Source organism: Anser anser (assembly GCF_964211835.1).
Source record: "Anser anser genome assembly, chromosome: 2".
Lineage (NCBI taxonomy): Eukaryota > Metazoa > Chordata > Aves > Anseriformes > Anatidae > Anser > Anser anser.
This window is the reverse complement of record NC_139721.1, coordinates 151618739-151635877: the sequence shown is the minus strand read 5'-3', so window position 1 is coordinate 151635877 and position 17139 is coordinate 151618739. Positions and strand designations below refer to the sequence as shown.

At 44.9% G+C, this 17139-nt stretch overlaps 1 protein-coding gene and 1 long non-coding RNA gene across 4 annotated transcripts; both read right to left on the bottom strand.

Annotated features, from left to right (window-relative positions):
- Nucleotides 1-1211: 1211 nt before the first annotated feature.
- LOC310894972 (isopentenyl-diphosphate Delta-isomerase 1) lies at nucleotides 1212-6808 on the bottom strand. 2 transcript variants are annotated; one of them, XM_083825709.1, is made up of 5 exons: nucleotides 6591-6808; nucleotides 6155-6309; nucleotides 5051-5143; nucleotides 3892-4022; nucleotides 1212-2950 (listed from the first exon to the last, which is right to left on the bottom strand). In XM_083825709.1, the coding sequence occupies exons 1-5, from the start codon at nucleotides 6725-6727 to the stop codon at nucleotides 2633-2635; spliced, it is 834 nt and encodes a 277-aa protein (XP_083681835.1). In that variant the 5' UTR covers nucleotides 6728-6808; the 3' UTR covers nucleotides 1212-2632. The 2 variants fall into 2 exon arrangements, with proteins under 2 accessions (XP_083681835.1, XP_083681836.1); XM_083825710.1 differs by having other exon boundaries at nucleotides 6155-6382; nucleotides 6591-6724.
- Nucleotides 6809-7072: 264 nt separating this feature from the next.
- Nucleotides 7073-15758, bottom strand: LOC310894843. Of its 2 annotated transcripts, none has more exons than XR_014580239.1 (3): nucleotides 11082-15758; nucleotides 10167-10287; nucleotides 7073-9825 (listed from the first exon to the last, which is right to left on the bottom strand). It is a non-coding gene; the product is annotated as an uncharacterized lncRNA (long non-coding RNA). The 2 variants fall into 2 exon arrangements; XR_014580240.1 differs by having other exon boundaries at nucleotides 10216-10287.
- Nucleotides 15759-17139: the final 1381 nt, after the last annotated feature.

The window sequence follows — 17139 nt, the reverse complement described above, 5'->3', positions numbered from 1 at the left end:
AGTTCATGTCAAGACTTTTTCTCTTCAGAAGCTGAAAACAAAAAATGTATACGTGCAAGGCAAAATGCATTGTCAAACTTTAAATATTCCCTTTTTGTCCCTAGTTGGTCAAAAACACGGTAGAAAATATCTGTAAGTTCGTAAAAGCGTGCATTATAAATGTGTTGCATGGACAAACCACGAAGCACAGTTTTAAGAGTTTATACTGGAGCCCAGTAAGACATGTAAAAATATATGAAGAGGTAAGGAGGAGAATCCTTGATCTTGTTTTTACTTGGAACTATTTTTCAATAGCAGAGGGTGTTGTGGTTAAACCCCAGCAGGCAGCTACACACCGCACAGCTGCTCGCGCACTTTCCCCAGGGAGACGGGGGAAGGAACCAGAAGGGCAATAGCGAGAAACTCCTGTGTTGAGACTGAGACGATTGAGATAAGACGAGCAAAGCAAAATAAAGAATTCAGTCACCGTTTCCCACCGTCAGGCAGCTGTTTAGCAAAGAAGGAGCCAGCATGCTTAACAAAAGTGCTGTAACGCCCGCTGTCTCCCCGCCCTTCTTTGCCCCCAGCTTTTATTGCTGGCCCAAAGCCTCGCGGTAGGGAACGTCCCCGTGTCATCCTGGCTGTGCCCCCTGGCTCCTGGTGCACCTGCAGCCTGCTCGCTGGCAGGGCGGCGTGAGCAGCACAAGGCCTCGACTCCGTAAGCGCCGTTCAGCAGGGCGTAAACCTCACTGTGTGAGCCACGCTGTGTTTTCCATCACAAATCCAGAACACAGCACCCTGTGAGCAACTATGAAGAAAACTTTCCCAACCAGGCCCAACGCAAGGGGGAACGGGAGTGCTCAGGTGTCAGTTTTCACATAGTGGAGTTGTAGTTGTGGATTTACACTCGTATTCCTTCCCTCGTCTCCTTCATGTAATAAATTCAGCATTAAAATTATCTTTAACACTGCAAATAAGTTCAACGTCAAGAAAACCTTTAATATCAAAACAGTTAGAGAACTTTACAGAACTGTTTAGCAAAACTTTGCTTTCAGCTTCACGTCCATTATTCAGGATACGCTTTGTCAGCTCATGCCCCAGGTGGCTATGTGAAATAGAGACCTTTGTTCTAAGTGTGTGCCCTCTTGCTCCCAGCCATATTGCTTCAGTGATGCCTAACGGGCAGTCTGTTCATGGGGCAATTAAGTCTGCAAAGAAAAGCACAGTCCACGTTTTTAGGTCAGGAGTTTTAATTTAATTAACCTTATATTTAAGACGATCTTTAAAAAGTATTCCAGGTATTTCAAAAGGACTACAAAGACATTACTTGGGTAACGTGGCTGATTGAACCGAATTCGAGAGCTGTTACACTGCATTACTATCCCCCCCCCCATTATTTGCTTCATGACAATAAATCCGCTCAGGTCAACATACAACAGCTTGCCCCTAAAACCGTAAGCGTAGAGCTGCTGGCACAAGTGGGATGAGAAAAACACAAAGCATTTGAAAAACTGGGTTTTACCTTGCCACCAGGCACAGACTAGTTATAACCACAGCTCACAGACACGGAGGGCCAGTAGGAACAATACCCTATTTCACCAAGAAATGACCCGAAGGTACCTGGATTGAGTGGTCTGCTAAGAGAAGAAATCAATTTAAGTTTTTTTGGGGCTGGGAAGAAAAGGCACGATCACAATGGATTGGCTCTTACGCTCTGTTGGACCTTCTGATTAACTGAAATTAAGACATGGTATAAACCCCCAAATTCTCAATCCTGAATTTCGGTATTGAGGTTTGCATTCTCCAGGACCTTGGGAAGATTATCACAGCAGATGTTGCACAAAAAAAGAACTTGCAGCAGGAGGCCTTTGTTTTCTGGAAGATGAGGAAGAGCTACCTAGTGCACATCCCTCCTGCAAGGACAGGCTACTACCTACGTTAGGTACCTACCATCCATACCTAAAAATTAATGGTTAATCATACCGATGGCCAGTATTTGGTTGTCAGCTAAACAGGTGGGGGACAGGGAGAAATCAGTGTTTTGATCTAAAGCACACCACACAGCACTTGCAGTCTGTGTGGAAACTCAGTCCACACAATCCAATTACTTAACCTTTATGTGCTTGGTTAATTACACAGTACAGTAGTTGAAGCGATGCGCTCTGCAATTAAAATCACCCTAACCACTTTGAACTAATCACTTCTCCTTTGGTGATTACTTTTCCCAACATCAACGCAGAACCCAAATTCCTTCCTAATCGCTATTTCACAAGACGTAGTCACCTCGAGGGGACGAGCCGGGCAGCAGGCAGCCCAGCGCCCTCCCCAGGGCACGCACTTCTGCAAGGAAGGGCCAGCCGGGCACATGCGGGCCGGGGGTTCTTTGCTATCACCCGAGGCAACGGAGAAAGATGAACCCAAGGGGGATTCTTGTATGACTGTTGCTCATTTTAAATGACATCAAGCTTAATTCACTCAAGGGGAACGGGGCTGGGAGAAGGGGTGAAGAAGCAGGAAAAATAAGGCTCTAAACACGTCTGTATAACATTATTTGTTAAACGTGCTCCATGCGGGCCACTTTTCTGCACCTGAGTCGTGAGTTCCCACGCTTAGCGCATCATTACTAGCCTTCAGCATCTTTCACTGCAGCCATTCACATTCTGTGTATTTTTTCATGATCAACGAATTTGCCCAAGTTAGGTAAGTTATCCCACCACTTAAAAAGAAAGGTCTCTGCTATCAGTTTAAACCACGGAGTAATCTTGACTTCGTTCCTGGAGGCTTTGTCTAAGAGCTGCTTCAGTTCTTTCTGCGTCACGTAACGGTAGCTCTGGATCTCGTTCGGATCGGGGTTCAGCGTTACATCCTTCTGCACGAACAGGATATAGTCTATTTCGTGTTCACCCCAGATCCCATCAGACTTGGCCTTGTAGTGAATTCGGGTCAGATAGACAATTTCCTCTGGAGTTACCTACAACCAAAACACACGTCAGAACAATTCAACTGCTGGGCGTTACAGAGAGTTACCAGTTATTACCATCCTGCCACATAAATTATTCCTCCCCTCAAGTATTCAGCTGCACTGCACTTCCTTCATAAATAATTGCTAGGAAAAAATAACTTTTGTTGCACTTTGATCAGACAAATTGCACAGCATCTCTCTAGGCAGACTCACCCGATAATATTTTGACAGGATTTCTTCTGTACACTTCAGTTTCAAATAACATTTCCCAGAGCCTACAGCACGCTTCTGGAGGCACTGACAGACGGCCACTTGTACCTGCCCCTTCTCTCTCAACCCAAGGGCCCAACAGCTCTTTGACACCCAGGCCAGAAGCGCTTGCTGACAGAGCACGTGTAACGCTGACCCAACAGGGATCCGTGCAAACAGCAGAGCAGGGCATTAGTTCAGGGGATCACCCAACCATCGTGTTCCCCAATAGCCCGCAGCTTCTGTGTCCCACGACACAAACGTACCTAGCTGCAAAGCGTGGAAGGAGATTTTGATCACCAGCATAATCCAGCCAGCCTTACCCTGCTCTCTGTGCACTCCCAAATTGCCACCGTACCAGAAGGCAGCCAGAAGCAGGGAGTGCAGTTGTTCTGGAAGGAAAACCAGGTGCCCAGGGCACCCTTTTGCCCACAAGAAACCTGGAATCACAAAGGGACTCGTACACAGATGGTTTAAGTTCTCTTGGGCAAGCAGGATAGCCTGCTCAGGAGAAAATGTAGGCACCCATAGTTAGAGCTGAAGCAATACACTCCTGCGTTACTGCTGAGGCCTCAAATGCATTAAGCCCTCTGCATCTCCAAAATTAAATTCATTTTCAGATTTCATGCTGCCCCCATCTGCTAGCTGCAGTTACTCTGTGAGTCAGCACACGCTGTTAAGAACTGCCCTCTCTCCTTTACCTGCTCCATGGGGATTCCTAACTCTGCTTTCATTCGTCTTTGTGCCGCTCTTCGAACACCAATGGCATCATTTTCTTCCAGTTCCAGCGGGTGGCTCAGTGGGTGGCTACAGCAAGTGTTGGTAAAACAATCTGCAAGAAGTTTCAGTTAGCACACTTTTAACATGTATAAATCGTTAAAAGAAAACACAAAAAACAAAGCCTGAGACGTAGACCAGCTAATCACCATACTACATTTTTGTTCTCATTTGGAGAAAAGGTTCAGAAAGGAAGGAAGTTTTGCATCCCCTTATTTTTCTTTCCATTTATGTACCTGGATTTGCCTGTCGTGTGCTGCTTTGCAGGTTAGTGGCTGACAGACACGAACACACGCGTTCTCTGACTGCACAGCATCTACTTCAAAAGCCAGTTTGAAGAGACCTTGCAGATGCTGGTTAAAGCAACTTTTGAGTTGATATGCAAAAGAATATTGACAATACCTCCAGCGCTTGCAAGACCAGCTGACAGTAAGTAAACAGGCAATTTATGCTTGTAAAAAGTTGTAAGAACGTACTCTCCGTACTCCAAGTATATTAAAAATTATTTATCAGTAACGTGGAGCAACCGATCAGCCAACCTTTCACCTTTAACAGTCTAGCTCAAAAAGCATCTAAAACGGAATCTGATGACTTACAAGCTACATTCAGGCATTTTGATTAATTAACAGTCAAGGAAAAAAAAAAATCAGTCTGTAGAATAAAAATTTGCTTGGAAGGAAGGAAAGGTCTTCCTTTCTCAAGTTAGAAACAGTTCCATGATAAATCAAACGTATGTCCTTCCCAGAGGAATTAAAGCATTCTCCACAGCTGCCAGAGCAATTTCTCCACTGCCATACAGTACGTCTTGCAACAGATAAGGTAAACAACATATACTCTGCCACAAACAGGATCAAACAAGTCAGGGAGCAATCATTTCCCAACATGCCTACCAATAAATTCACGTTCCCACTATGTTGCTTCATCCACAAGAGAAGTGCATCTCAGAAGTATTTAAAAGGATCTCCTCTCCAAAGAGAGAAAATTCTAAAGCCTCAGAAGGAGTTACTCTGCAAAATTAGACTGACATATTTTTAAATATAGATTTAAACGTAACATTTATGTGCAGTGTGTTTCAGAACTAACCTGGAAATGTAATTTTAGCATTTGACCTCTGCTGCAGCAACAGTTTGTTTTCTGTATTAAATAAGAAAACACTGAATGCTCGGTGTAATAACCCTAAAAACAAAAACATAGAAAGTTATTTTACAAAGGAGAAGAATCACATGAAGACAAAATTTCAGGGCTTAGAACGGCCTCATTTGTTGATAAACTCAAAATTTTTCAAGTGTTAAAAATCAAGGATTTGACGAAAAAGAGTTATTGTTTAGATTTTTGTGTCAATATATGCTAAACATTATGAAATTAACAAAGTACTATGAACAACGATGCAAAAATTACAACAGAAAATGAACTCCCTCAAGCACAGCATAATTGCTTTTTTTAAACAATTCTGAGCTTATTATTCCTCACTCTTCAGGAAAATGCTTCCCATAACTAGAAAAAAGAAAGTCACAAACTGCTAAGAGATTCACAAACATGACTAGCCTAAAATAAAGCCCATCACCAATTAAAATGACAACCAAAAACCCTTTCCCACTAGAATCAGCTGAAGCAGAACTCCATGTTAGCTAGTTAAAGACGGACATCAAAGCCTCCTCTACATGAGGAGAACCCGGCAAAGAAGCAAGTGGCACTGCTTAGAAAAAACTGCATAAAATCAAGTATCTATAACAGGAAAATAATACCATTTTACCAACACAATGCAATTCAGAAATATTTATCATGGCATAGAGCTTATGTCCATGATCACACATTTCTCTGCTTTGCTGCTGCCTCCAACTGCTTGTTCCTCCCTACTGCAACATAGACGCTATAAGGCAGGGAGGCTCAGCACCCACCTGAGAAGGAGCCTTTCATTCAGCCACACTTGTATGACTCGGATACTTGTAAAAACCTTCAGTCTAACTCAGAGGGTGGTGAGGCCCCGGCCCAGGCTGCCCAGAGGAGCTGTGGCTGCCCCATCCCTGGCAGTGCCCAAGGCCAGGCTGGATGGGGCTGGGGGCAGCCTGGGCTGCTGGGAGGGGTCCCTGCCCATGGCAGGGGGTGGCACTGGGTGGGCTCTGAGGTCCCTTCCAACCTGAGCCGTTCTGTGATTCTGTGGCTCGAGGCGGAGGCGACCGGCCGTACCTTTATCGATGTTTTCGTTCAGGTGACAGTTCTTCTTGGTGTCCGCTCCCACCCTGTTGTCGTTCTCATCGATGAGGATGCACATCTCGGCCAGCAGCCGCACCTGCTGCTCGTCCAGGCTGTCCGTGTTCACCTCGGGCATGGCGGTGACCGTGCTGCGGGACGACGGGCCGGGACGGGGCGGTCACACGGCCGGGGCCCCCCCACGGCCCCTCGGCCGGGCTGCTCCTGAGGGACCGGCTGCCCTGAGGGGGCGCTCCCCGAACCCGCACCCACCGCCCTCTCCCTCAGGAATCCTGCTGATGGCCGCTGGGGACCCGCCGGGGTCGGTTGGGGACCGTTGGGGCCGGTTGGGGACCGCTAAGGGACCGTTAGTGGCCGTTGGGGCCCCGCCGCCGCCGCCGCGCCCCCCTCCCCGCAGCCCCTCCGCCCTCACCTGAGGGCCCGGGCCCAGTTCCCGCGCAAGGCAGCAGCAGCAGCGGGAGCGGGAGCAGCAGCAGCAGCGGGTGCAGCGACGCCCCTGACGCACCGCGGGGCCCCGCGGCTGCCCAGGACGCGCAGCACGCGCCACATCGCCCGTCAGCCCGCCGCCACCAATGGGCGGGCGCTGGCACGCCGACGTCAGCGCATCGCCCGATCGCCCCACAGCGGCGCGGGCGGCCCGGGCGGCGGGGCCCGCCCTGACTGGAGGGGGGGAGGAGGGAGGGAGCGGGGGGACGGGCGTGAAGCGCAGCCAATCGGCGCACAGAGGGGCGGTGGCACGGGCCAGTGAGGAGAGGGGGGAGTGGCGAGTTAGCCAATCAGGGTGGGAAGGGCGGGACCCGCTTGAGGCGGGCGACGTTGGTGCCTGGCAGGGGACTTCGCGGGGGCATAGCCCCTCAGAGTGTTAGCGTTCATGAAGACACATAATCCACAAAGTGATTATATGAAGGTGCTTTATTAGGCGCCGGAAGTTAGGGGCATGCCTGCCCAAATCTAACTTCGTCTGATTTGTTTTCTTAGTTCTCTTTTATCTCCTAAGATACTACATATGCATTAGGTTTCACAACTCATCTATGCATATTCATTTCCTAGCTCCACCTAGCCTCGCTTCGTATGCTAATTATCTTATCAGTCCTTCTGCGCTTGCGTATCACTCTCTGGTGGTCGTCCGGGTGGTCGTCGCGATGAAGTAAGATGTCTTCATCAGAGTTGAACTTTTTAACCTTTCCTTTTCACGCATGCTCTCTGAGCCCTTGGTCTCAGTCCAAACCGCAAGGTTGGTTTGACCCAGTTCCCAGAGTCCAAGAAGCCCCAGTTATCTAGATGTCTTGCAAATTGAGCATTCTTTTAATCCTCCTTACTCCTCATCATGAATTGGTGCATTCTCATGTTACCCTTGCACATATATTTTGTATCTTCCAAGCGCAGCCTCAGAACAGTACATCGCAAATGTAACATACTAAACAATATTGTATTATTTCTTCTTCTATTACTAACATTTCCCCCCTTTGAAAGCATTTCACTCCTTTCGAGGAGGGCAAATGCTTTCACTAACTAACTAAAATATTTTACACTCAGTGCTCACCAATAATATAATCACGGAAAATTACATCATTAAGAATCAAGGAAATTACAAAGATTAGGATTGTCACAACATTTCATAAGTCCACCACTTCTGCTTTATGTTACGTTCACCCTTCTGGTTGGGTTCACTTGACCTGAAACTGATCTTGTCTATTCGGTTTTCATTCTATTTCACCTCCTGGGTTCCTCAGATTCTTTCTCTGAAATCCAAAGTTGTTAGATGCCGGTGGAGGATATTGAGGATGTGGTTCCATTTGCCGAGCAATAGTTTGCATCACTGTCCGGTTCCAGGTTGTCTTCCTTAGAATCAGACTTTTCAGCATTATAAATGTTAACCAAATTAGTACCCCTACAATCACCAATATAATTATTGTCTCCAGTAAGGACTTAACCCAATTACTAATATTCCATCCACTAAAAATTTTATCCAACCAACTTGTTGTCATATCTTTCTCTTCCTGTTCTGCATCTTGTTCCACTTGAGCCAGTTGTTCTATGTCATGTTCTACGTCAATAGTCACATTTGGAATGTGGATGCAGCAATGATCAATACGATCTTTTAGAAATCCACATACTCCATGTTCCTTTAATAACAGTGTATCTAATGCCAATCGATTCTGTAGCACCATTTTAGTTGTAGATTGTAGTTGGATATTAAGGTCTCTAAAGCCTTCTTTTGTGGCTCTCGCAAGCCTACTCACTTGTCCTGTAAGTTTATAAATCATTTCCCTATTTCGATAAGTAGCTACCTGTGCAAATAGAGATTCTAATGCCCAACTGAATTTTACTCCATCCGAGGGTTCATGCCATGTATCTTCATCTTCCCCTTCTTCTAAACTTCTTTTTGCCCTACTAATTTGTAGGGTTTCCAACTTTCCCTTAAAAGGAGACTTTTTCCATATTGGACGCAGTGTGGGGAGGGAGTCCTAGAGTTATTTCTTTTACTTCCCCATCTATCAGTGGGTGTGTAGTCCAAGTTCCATTACTGGCTGCCCATACAAATTGTCCTGGACTTTGTATGGTACTATAGCTACAATCCACTGCGACTTGACTAGCCTGGCTATTTCTTTCCGAATTGTACTTAATTCCTCGGCAAGCACATCCTGCCCTAAGAGCTATCAATACCGGAAGTAAGTGCTCGATATCTTCATTATTACTGTCGCAAGTATATTTCTTCTCACAAGTCCACCAAGCTACCTTTGTTGACTCTTGTCTACCACTACTGTCAGCCCGGCTTACTGTATAAAACTGATCAGTTCCATTCTGCTTTCCCTGCCATTTAATACACCATGATGTATTCCCTCCATACTGGAATTTCTGCAATAAACTTACTGTCCAATCACTATCCCACCCTTTCATTCCTTTTGGCTCATTTTTCTCTTGACATTCCCAAACAATCTTTTCTCTAACTCCTTCTACTACACGTAGTTCATCGTAATAACACTGTCCCACATTCTTAAATCTGCCTATCTTTATGAAATGGTAGTTCTTCTTTTCACATTCAGACCTTGATGTTGGGGGGCTCAGTTTCCTATAGTATTGTGTAACATTTATCCTCTCTAGAACTTTCACTTCTTTACATTGAATTGTTTCATTTCCTTTTACTTGGGGCAGTGGCAGGTGGTTATACCCCACTCAAGCGGGTCCCCTGTTGCTTTTGGAATGGGCAAACAAGCAGTAATTCTATCAGTTCCTTTCATTATGGCAAAATCTTTAATCAATCCTACCAGTAAATTCTCTGATGGTTGCCTGTGTGGGATCTGTACCACTTGTGTCCATGGTACCTGGCCCTCTCTTTTTCTTCTAGATCCTTTTTGGTGGGCTACCAATATTCCTTTATCCAATTTCGGATATACCAATATTTCTCTTATCCCGTAATCTGTGCTATTTTCATGTGTTACCACGCACCGGTAATTTCCTTTGTTGACTTTAGTAACACTAAACAGGGTTCAGGTGGTAGCTCCTCTCAGTTGTTGGCCCAATTCTATGGTTTTACTTACGTATGCCTTCCCCTTCCATCCAGCCTTCAATCCTGTATTGTCCCTGGTTGTGTCTACGTATATTTCCTGGCTCTGTCCGGAGTCACTTATTTTTTCCCAGACCACCTGTAGAGAGCTAATTGTTATTGGTTTATCGTTGTGCATTCCACATTCCAAAGTAACATTTTCTCCTCTGAATATTTCCTCTTTCTTATATTTTTCTGGTATTTCTAGGAACCCAATTACAAGGTATTTACACAAAACAATTACTGTTATCGTTACTGTTGTTAAGAACCCCAACATTGTATGGTTATACACGCTTCATCTGTAGTTTTGTATCTCCGATTGCTCGCACTGACCAAAATTCGGGAACCTTTTTCACCCGAGTATAATGAATCCAAGCATCCACCCCTTCTACCTTTACAGCTGTAAAAGTAGTCAATAATACTTGATAAGGTCCGGCCCACCGTTCTCTCAGGGGTTCTTCATTCCAGTTTTTAATGTACACTTGGTCACCTGGCTGAATGTCGTGGACAGGATTTTCCAGTGCCAACGGTCAGTTCCACACCAGAACACTTCGAAGTTGAGCTAAAGTTTTACCAAGAGACAATACATAATTATGAACATCCTGGTTCCCTGTTATATGCATGTTAGGATTTGGTTCTGGGGATTCGTAAGGCTTTCCATACATTATCTCGTATGGGCTTACTGACATTCCACTCCTTGGCTTTATCCTTATTCTCAATAAGGCTATAGGCAAAGCTTGTGGCCATTGTATTTTGGCTTCCTGGCAGATTTTACTGATCTGTCCCTTTAGAGTTTGGTTCATCCTTTCTACCTGTCCACTAGATTGGGGTCTCCATGCAGTATGTAAATTCCAAGAAATTCCTAATAGTCGACTTACGTCTTTAACCACAGATGAAACAAAGTGCGGCCCCCTATCCGAGGATATTCCTAATGGTACCCCAAACCTCGGAATGATTTCCCGCAGTAACCATTTTACTGTCTCTTTAGCTTGATTGGTGCGACAGGGAAGGGCTTCCGGCCATCCGGAAAAGGTGTCAACCCCTACTAACAAATACCTATATCCCCCGGTCCTAGGTAACTCTACAAAATCAACTTGCCAGTAATCTCCTGGTTCTATTCCTACTCTAACTCTTCCCATTTCAGCATGTTTTCTTGCTACTGGATTATTTTTCAGACAAATCTCACACTTTGACATTACTGATTTTGCCATTGTTAACATATGTGTAGAGATGATGCTACGTTTTAAAAATGTTGCCATTGCCTCTGCACCCCAGTGACACTCATTATGTCTTGTCTGAAGTATCTCTCGCATCACCAAGGGGGGTATTACTACCTGGCCCGTAGCAGTTACATACCGTCCATCAGAGTTCTTTCGGGCCTTTAGGAGATTTGCTAATTTCTCATCCTCTGGTGAATATCTTGGTTCCTTGGGAAGATTAAGACAAGTGGGGCCTACCTTGAGTGGTACCAAAGCCATTACATTCCACACCTCCCGAGCAATTTGTCGAGCTGCTCAATCTGCCAGCCGATTCCCTTCTGATATTTTCAAGGTTCCTCCTTGATGAGCTTTACAGTGCATAATAGCCACTTGTTTTGGTTTTTGTACCGCATTTATCAAATTTAACACCTGCTCTTGATATCTTATATTGGCTCCTTGTGAGGACAACAGCCCTCTTTCTTTCCATAATGCTCCATGAACATGGACTACTCCAAAAGCATACTTTGAATCTGTCCAAATATTTACCATCTTTCCTTTACTCAGTTCCAGTGCTCGAGGTAGGGCTATCAGTTCCACTCGCTGTGCTGATGTTTCAGGTGGTAAAGGTTTTGCTTCGATTACTGTCTTCAGGGTTGTTACTGCATACCCTGCATATCGTGTTCCATTCTCCGCAAAACTACTACCATCAGTAAAAAGTTCCCAGTCATACCTTTCAAGGGGTACATCCTTCAAATCCTCGCGGCTCGCATGGGTATGTTCAATTATTTCCACACAATTGTGTTCCAACGGTCCTTCTTCTGGAACAGTTCCTAGAAAGACTGCTGAATTTAACAGGTTAGTTGTTTTCAAGGTTACGTCATCTTGTTCAGTTAGTATTGCCTGATATTTCATCATTCGGCTGGGTGATAACCAGTGGCCCCCCTTTTGTTCTAAAACAGTTGTTACCATATGTGGTACAAAAACTTCAATATGTTTTCCCATTTGAAGGCAAATAATTTTCTACTATCTTTATCAAGAGGTATGCAAAAGAAGGCATCCTTTAAATCTATCACAGTAAACCATTTATATATCTCTCTCACAGATGTTAACAATGTGTAAGGATTAGCCACTACCGGGTGAATGTCCTTTGTTATTTCATTTATTGCTCTAAGATCTTGTACCAATCTATACTCACCATTCGGCTTCCTTACTGGAAAAATTGGAGTATTGTATTCCGATTTACATTCTTCCAGAATCTGATGTTTGAGAAATTTGTCAATAATTTTCACTGTCCCCTGCCTAGCTTCTATCTTAAGTGGATATTGTTTGATTCGAACAGGTTTGGCTCCTTCCTTTAATTCCACCTTTACCGGTTGTGCCAGTTTCGACTTCCCTGGTACATCTGTTTCCCATACTGTTGGTATAACTGCATTTTCTACTTCTCTTGGAATATTAACAAAGGGTTTATCTTTGATCATTAGGATTTGTCCTACTTTGGACTCAGGTACCTTCATTATTAATTCTCCATCCTCAAAGGTTATTGTTGCATCTAATTTAGCTAATAGATCCCGTCCCAAGAGTGGAATCGGGCATTCTGGTACATACAAGAATTCATGGGTTAGTTCCTTACCCCCAAAACGCAAATCAAGGGGTTGTAAGAATGGCCGTTCCTCCTCCTTCCCTGTGGCTCCAATTATTGTAGTTGTCTTAGTTCCCAATCGTCCTTTTAAACTATTTAACACTGAATATGTTGCTCCTATTACATTTACAGACTAATTAACACAGAGAAAGAAGCTCCTGTAACCAACAACAACAAAAAATTCAAGCCTCTCTCTTCGTTTCCTAGCTTTATTTCAACTAGTGGACCTGCTAGGGTAGATGCCCCAGGTCCCCGTCATTTCTGACTGTTGTAAGTTTATCCTGCAGCCTAAGACAAATTCTTTCTGATATCAGGGGCTGATTGCCCTAGAAAGAGGCTAGCCAATTGCCTCTGTTTGTTTTCTGAAGCCAGGTCCAAATTTTCGTCTTTTTTTTTTTTTTTTTCCATTGCATTTCAAAGTTGGTCCAAAAATTCAAAAATTCCATAGGGTTTTCTTTTGGACCTTGTTGGAACAGATTCTCAATTCCCAATTTAACCAGATTTTGGTATTTACATAATTTCCGGGGTGGTAAGGGTCTTGGGGGGGGGGGGGGGGGGGGAGTCGGTCAGGGGAATGCAATGGTTGAAAGTTCCCTGAGCGGTCCCATTGGCAATCTGAGCTCACATAGGAACTCAGGTTGTTTTAAGAGTTAGCTGCTTTTCTGTTTCCATGACAACTCTCCCGGACCCATCACGGTCCCTCTGCCCCAGAGGGCTCACACCGCGATTTTGAGATCTCAGCCTCGGGTTGAGGCGGAACTATTAACATTCCTACATCCTCTTCCCCTGCTCATTCAACTTCAAACAGCTCTGTTAAATACTACATGCCACACAGCCTTTAACACCTTCAACAACCCTTTTAACACTTCCTTTATCTTCCTCCAGCCTGTACTTTTCTAATGCCAACACCAAAGGCTCAGTCAGGGGCCAACTTAATTCCATACCTTTTCCCTCCAAGATGCTGAAACAACATATCAGTATACAACATTTCATCCTATTTTCCTTCTCTCCTCAAAAACAATTGATCCATAAAGTGGCCATTTAGTTTATATAGTGGCCACAATTGATTGCAATACTTAGTGGAAATCCTCTTGCTTTCCGCGCCCCCCCCACTCCCCCTTCCGACAATATCCTTGCAATGTGCCAATATACACCCAAGGAGGCTTTCTTTAAAACGTCTTTGTTTTGGATATTACCCATTTCCTTGATTTCCCATTCCCTTTTATTTATTTATATTAATTACTGTCCCTTGTTTCAATTTCCACGCAAACCTTTTTATTGCAGGTTTTTACTATGTTTTCCTAGTCTTCTCAAATGTCCCAATTCTCTGGGATTAAACTCCACATACAAACTTCACTATTTCAGATTATTAATGACCCCCGTTCCAATCGTAAATCCACAGGACTTCGGAAAAACACCTGAAGCACTCAGCCTTCCGTCTTCTAGACAAACAATACCACCTTTTCCACAAAATTTACATTTCAACAAGGCCGAATTTCAAGCCGAATGCTAATTTTTCTCATGCACTTTGTTAGTAAGCCTACACAAAACAAGGAATCACTCCTGTGTATCCATCAAGACGGGGGTTTAAAAGGTATTGAGGCCTAAATAAATTCGCTCTCCCCCTTCTTACCAAATTCCCAGGGCTCAGGCCCGAACCACCAAAGAAGTGGCTCTCTGTTCTACCGCTTTGATAATCAGTCAGCCCCCCTCCCCCGATACTTGGGAAACCGACCAAACACCACCGCAAATATACTGAAACTTTTAAACTGTTATTTAGATAATGCTCCCACCTTCCTCCTTGTCACACTCAAAACATTTAAGAACGAAATAGGATTGCAAGATGCACCGCCGGGCCCGTGTATTGGGCACCACCAATCAACATTTGGATAAAGCAGCACTTCTTTTCGGTCTGTCATGCGCTTCGTTCATCTCCGGCCGCTCCCCTCGCGGAGAATACGGAACCGCGGATCGGAACTCCGCACTCGCTTCGCAGCGATGCTGCGTCTCACTCACAACACAATCACGCAATCACACAGAGGGGCCCCTTGCACTCTCGCTCACAAAATAACATTAATTGTAAGATAGTATTGTACTGTAAGGTTCCGTTTTCTGGCCAACTTTCTTGATCTTCTAGTTCATACTGTGGCCACCAAACATTACAGTAATCAACCAGTTTACCCTTTCGTAACTCCTGCCCGAAACACCCCTCCTTCCAGTGTGCTAGTAAACAGCCCAAAGGGGAGGATCGCGGTACCGAAGCATTACCGCCCAGAATACTTTTAAGTTTTTCCATTATCAGCTATAGCTTTTACCGAACCGAACCAGATGCTGAGCCTGCAGCAAAACCAGACCACTGATGCCGAACCTGCAGCGCTTTCGCGACTGTCTGACGGACGGCGCCTAGGCTTACCACGGGAATTCCCTAGCCCAACCGTGCGTGGCTTTCGCCGCGTCTGACCGGCAGGCTCCCAGACCAGATCGGTACCGATTACCAGAAAGCACCTTTTTCTTACCCTTTCAGAGGTACGTTGTGAGCAGCGGGGGTCGGTCGCGGCCGATGGCTCCCCGAGAAACTCCTCGGTGCCGGCTGGAGCGTGATCAGTTCGCGAGCCGCCTCAGCAGTGCCCACGAGGTCCCATCTGGGTCGCCAAAATGTTAGCGTTCATGAAGACACATAATCCACAAAGTGATTATATGAAGGTGCTTTATTAGGCGCCGGAAGTTAGGGGCATGCCTGCCCAAATCTAACTTCGTCTGATTTGTTTTCTTAGTTCTCTTTTATCTCCTAAGATACTACATATGCATTAGGTTTCACAACTCATCTATGCATATTCATTTCCTAGCCCCGCCTAGCCTCGCTTCGTATGCTAATTATCTTATCAGTCCTTCTGCGCTTGCGTATCACTCTCTGGTGGTCGTCCGGGTGGTCGTCGGGATGAAGTAAGATGTCTTCATCAGAGTTGAACTTTTTAACCTTTCCTTTTCACGCATGCTCTCTGAGCCCTTGGTCTCAGTCCAAACCGCAAGGTTGGTTTGACCCAGTTCCCAGAGTCCAAGAAGCCCCAGTTATCTAGATGTCTTGCAAATTGAGCATTCTTTTAATCCTCCTTACTCCTCATCATGAATTGGTGCATTCTCATGTTACCCTCGCACATATATTTTGTATCTTCCAAGCGCAGCCTCAGAACAGTACATCGCAAATGTAACATACTAAACAATATTGTATTATTTCTTCTTCTATTACTAACAAGAGGGGCACCAATTTGGGGGGGGGGGGCAACGTGAAACCAGGCAGCACCACAAGAAATAATAATAATAAATTTATATATATATATAAATACCATCCGCTGCACAGCCCCTTAGCTGTAGAAAACGCAGAAGGAGAAACACCCACAGGTGCCCTCACAGAGGGCTCAAGCACCCACAGCCTGCCCGGTCACTGAAAGGTTTTTGTGTCGCCCACACTCACTGAAGCGTTTTGTCCCGAGCAACTGGACGTTGGGCCTTGTGGTGATGCCTGATGTCCTTTGCCAGATCAAACACTCGCTAGGTTCATTGCTCCCTGTGAAAAAAAAAAAAAGTTAAAATAGTAACTTTTCTTTCATTATCCTAACGTGACTAAATATAAGCTATGCAGATCTACCAAAACCACTCTAACTACCGAGATGGACACACCAACCAGCACCACGTGTGGAGACAACGCAGTTAACGATCGGCCTTCCAAGAGGGAAGCTCTGTCGGTGTAGAAGCTTCTGCCCTAAACCCAGAGCTGCTTCTGTAAGCGGGACAAAGCTGAAGTATGGCATGCAGGAGAGACAACCAGCGGGTGTGCACGGCGATGTGCAGGCTGCACGGTGGAGACATACCAAGTGTCCGTGTAGGTTATGGGGAAAAGAAGGATCTTATTCCCAGTAATAGCTATTGAGAACTTCTGTGAAGGTATTTTAGAACCTGACTGTCAGAAAAAAAATACAGTTTCTGTCCTAGGCAGAGAAGCGAAGTATTTCACTTGGAGTGGTGTTTGTGAGCAACAAGTCCCAGTGGCTGATGAGAGCCAGAAAGGATGTGAGGATGACAATAAACTCTTATCACAAAACAGACAAGTGAGAGACGTCCCAAGCATTTCGCTAAGGATTCTTTCAGGACCAAGTGCTTTATGTCATTTGTATCATCTTTCATCTCACTCACACCCCTCCTGCTTTGCCTTATACCTGCTAACAAACTATTTGTGTTGAAAATAAAAGATTCTAGTTTTGGTAATGGTATGCATTACACTGAAACCTCCGAAGTTTTGCTCTGCCCTGCTTGAAAAGAAGCGTGCATGAAGTGACATATATATAGCTTTAAGACTTGATTTAATTTATTCATCTCTTGAAGTCTGCTGGCTGTTTTCCGATACTCTGCCAACAAGGAAAACACTTGTCACCACTGGGAAGTCTCTTATTTCACCTGAAAATCCACCCAGCTGCAAATTACTGACAGAATTTTGCTGTCTACTGAGTTGAAAGGAAATGCAAATACACCAAACTGGAGCAAAACATCATAATTACCCAGGAAGTTAAACTAGAAGGCA

Coding starts and splice junctions, on each gene's coding strand:
- LOC310894972 (XM_083825709.1), bottom strand. CDS start 6,727: ATGTGGCGCGTGCTGCGCGTCCTGGGCAGCCGCGGGGCCCCGCGGTGC. Junction 4,023..5,050: donor TGCTAAAATTACATTTCCAG/GTTAGTTCTGAA, acceptor AACTTCTTGCAG/ATTGTTTTACCAACACTTGC. Junction 2,951..3,891: donor TAGGAATCCCCATGGAGCAG/GTAAAGGAGAGA, acceptor TTTTGGTTGTAG/GTAACTCCAGAGGAAATTGT.